The sequence below is a fragment of the Galeopterus variegatus genome, unplaced genomic scaffold (assembly GCF_000696425.1).
Source record: "Galeopterus variegatus unplaced genomic scaffold, G_variegatus-3.0.2 Scaffold944, whole genome shotgun sequence".
NCBI classification, from domain to species: Eukaryota; Metazoa; Chordata; class Mammalia; order Dermoptera; family Cynocephalidae; genus Galeopterus; species Galeopterus variegatus.
In genome coordinates, this window is record NW_007727055.1 from 7,965 (window position 1) to 10,986 (window position 3,022).

Genomic DNA, 3,022 nt, shown 5'->3' on the forward strand with positions numbered 1-3,022 from the left:
TTGCCAAGTGGTTGATAATTGTTGAAACTGAGTATGGGTACATTGGGGTCACTGCACATTTTTTCTACTTTTGTGTGTTCTAAAATTATCATTAAAAATGTTTAAAAGAAAATTAATGTAATCAAAATTTTACTTATTGTCCTTTATTTGAGAACACATGATAAATTCCCCATTTAATTTCACAAGGTTGTGTAAAAAATATATATGCTTTTCCTTTTAGAAAATCAAACTATATGATATGAATTTTCTACTTTGCCTTCACAGAATGAGGCTTAACAGGCAAAACAGACATTGATATGAGAGTGAACAGTAGTAACAAATTAGGAAAAATTGCATGGCCCCTAGTTTGGGTCCTATTTCAATAAGAAATGCAGTAAGGCTGAGAAGAGGGGGAGGGTGTTGGTCTCAAGATAGGGACTTGGGGCTGAAGGAATTTTTTTATTGCATGGCCCCTAGTTTGGGTCCTATTTCAATAAGAAATGCAGTAAGGCTGAGAAGAGGGAGAGGGTGTTGGTCTCAAGATAGGGACTTGGGGCTGAAGGAATTTTTTAAAAAATAGACTTTATTTGAGCATGTGTAAATTTAGAAGACAAGGGCTGCTCAGAATTCCTTTTAAGTCACTTCAAGGGTTTCCTGCTCTATGGGGTCTGGTCTTGAGAATTACTATATTCCTTTGGTGGTGTCTTATTTTCTTAGTTTTTTGTATTTCTAGTATCTCTACACTGATGTCTGGTTATTGGTAGAGTAGTTGCTTCTTCTATTACTCTGGAGTGGGCTTTGAGGAGAGGCATTTCCTCTTTCTGGTCTCCGCTGGTGACTCTTCTTCTGTCAGTGCAGTTGAGTGGGTGGCAGCCCATCTGCGTGGTGGCTATGGACGCTATTGTGGTGACAGTGGCTGTGATGGACCACCCATGCAGACATGATGTTTCTAGAGTGCTTCTACCTTCTGCTGGGCAGTGGGGGCTCTCTGTGGCTCCTTGAAGTACTCTTTTATTTAGTGGCAGAAAAGCAATTTCAGACTGTTAAAAAGTAGAGGGGCCAGGAGCACCTGAGCTGTGCACAGCCATGCCAATGGCACTGGGCCTGCCCCCAAAGGTTTACCTTCCAGGAAGCAAAGAGGTGAGGCAAGGTGAGACTGATATCTCCGCTACTAAAGTTATGCTCTTTTGAGGATTCTCCCTGATGCCTCATTTATGGTGAGGTTTCTGCACCTCTGGCTGGTGGAATCCCAAAGTATTCCCAGCCCATTATGAGCTCCAGAAATTGTTTTCCCTACTTTTTGGTGATTTTATTCCTTATCCCTGTGATCTTTAATTCAGGCATGTGTAGATCATTATTCAACTGAGTATTTCTGGGCACTACTCTGTAGATCTTTGCAACTCTCTAGCTGTGCAGAACCCTCCTGTTATTCTGCTCTGCAAATTCTAGCTGCCCCAACTTCTGCAACTGTGATCTCTGCCTCCTAAACTTGACAAGACCACTGGGCTCCATTTGGGTTTCCTCTCCATGTGCTACAGTCTGGAAACTGCCTTCAAACTGGTAAAGTGGGGCAGCTGTAAGGCCCATGTCATCATTTCTTTTCTCTCCGGGATTATAATCCTATGCTACATCCTGTATCTGAAAACAGGTATTTAATATATGTTATCCTGTATGTTTTTTATGGAGGGAGGGCAGTTCCCGTAGCAGTCAATCTTTTATGGGCTGAAGTGGAAGTCATAGTAAGAGTAGTTGCAGGAAGGATAGGAGGTAGTAGTTAGAGGTTGCTGAATATGTGATTTCATAGATGGCACATTTTTGATAATGACCAGGCACTTTGGAAATGAAAGGAAAATGACCAGTGGAATATTAGTAGACTGTGATGGCAGAGTTTTAGGTGGTATGAGTCCACAGAGGTATTACCTGAAAAATCAGCTACCAAACTCTTCAGTGAATGAGTGATTAGGAGGTCTGTAGGTGATGACAATATTTAGGTGTAAAGGAGAAACAGCTAAATGAGATCCCTAAAGAAGCAACATGTGATGGAAATACCTGCAAAAATGCATTTTAAATATTAAGAGAAAAACACTCAAGAAAAGTTAGTTTAACTCACAAAAAATATGCGAACACTAGTTCATCTTTTGTTTTTCAGTTTTAAAAAAAGATAAATTGTAGTAAAAGCAGAATCAGTTCATTTTATAAAAGTGGTTGGATGTTTTATCTCCCTCAGCAATTTATTTTAATTAATGCATAAAAAGCATCTAGGGAAATGAGGGCTAGAGGGACTACTCCCTGAAATTAATAAATGAAATATAGTTCCTTGAGTCCTTGGCAAGGTGCAGTAGTGAAAATAAAACTGAAACAACCTCATTTTGACCTTCAGTTAAGTTAGGAACCTTCATTTCAAAGAGCAGATTTAGCTACCACAGCTCAAAGGATCATTTCTCCCCCAGAGGATTGCTCTGATTATCACATTTAAAGGAGTGTTTCTAAAACACTTCAAAACCAATTGATTCTAAAAACAAAACCTATTTTTCTCTTTGTCTTCCTCTGGTAGGTTAGTAGTGGTTTTAATTTTGAATAGTCTGGACCTGTGAATTAACCTGTGAATTAACTGTTTCTGCTATAGGCTCTTCGATACTTGGCAGAATGCCGTGTGAACAGAGAAAAGATGAAAGGAGAACTGGGGATGATGTTGAGCTTGCAAAATGTTATACAGAAGTAAGTACAACAGAGGGTGTCTCCTAATGCAGTAGAAAAAGGATCTTGTTAAGTGTATACTGATGGTTAATATATGAGGGTACCTCAAAAAATTCGTGGGAAGATTCATATTATCTCCTAATTCTGTTTTTCCATGAACTTTTTGAAGTACCCTTGTATAATTTTACTGAAAAAAATTTTCTTATTTAAGTGGCTGGCCTGTACAGGTATCTGAACCCTTGACGCTGGTGTTCTAACACCATACAAAAACCAACTGAGCTAGCCAGCAAGCCCCCGCGTGAAATTTTTTTTTTTTTTTTTTTGGTCTTTTTCCATGTCCGGCAAC

At 39.2% G+C, this 3,022-nt stretch overlaps 1 protein-coding gene across 2 annotated transcripts in view; it reads left to right on the forward strand.

The window, feature by feature from the left end:
- Positions 1-3,022, forward strand: part of ARMC1 (armadillo repeat containing 1) — a 32,216-nt gene that overhangs the window by 3,088 nt on the left and 26,106 nt on the right. For both annotated transcript variants that reach the window (XM_008573629.1, XM_008573630.1), the window contains exon 2: positions 2,606-2,697. In XM_008573629.1, the coding sequence (XP_008571851.1) occupies positions 2,606-2,697 (92 nt within the window). The remainder of the gene's footprint in view (positions 1-2,605; positions 2,698-3,022) is intronic.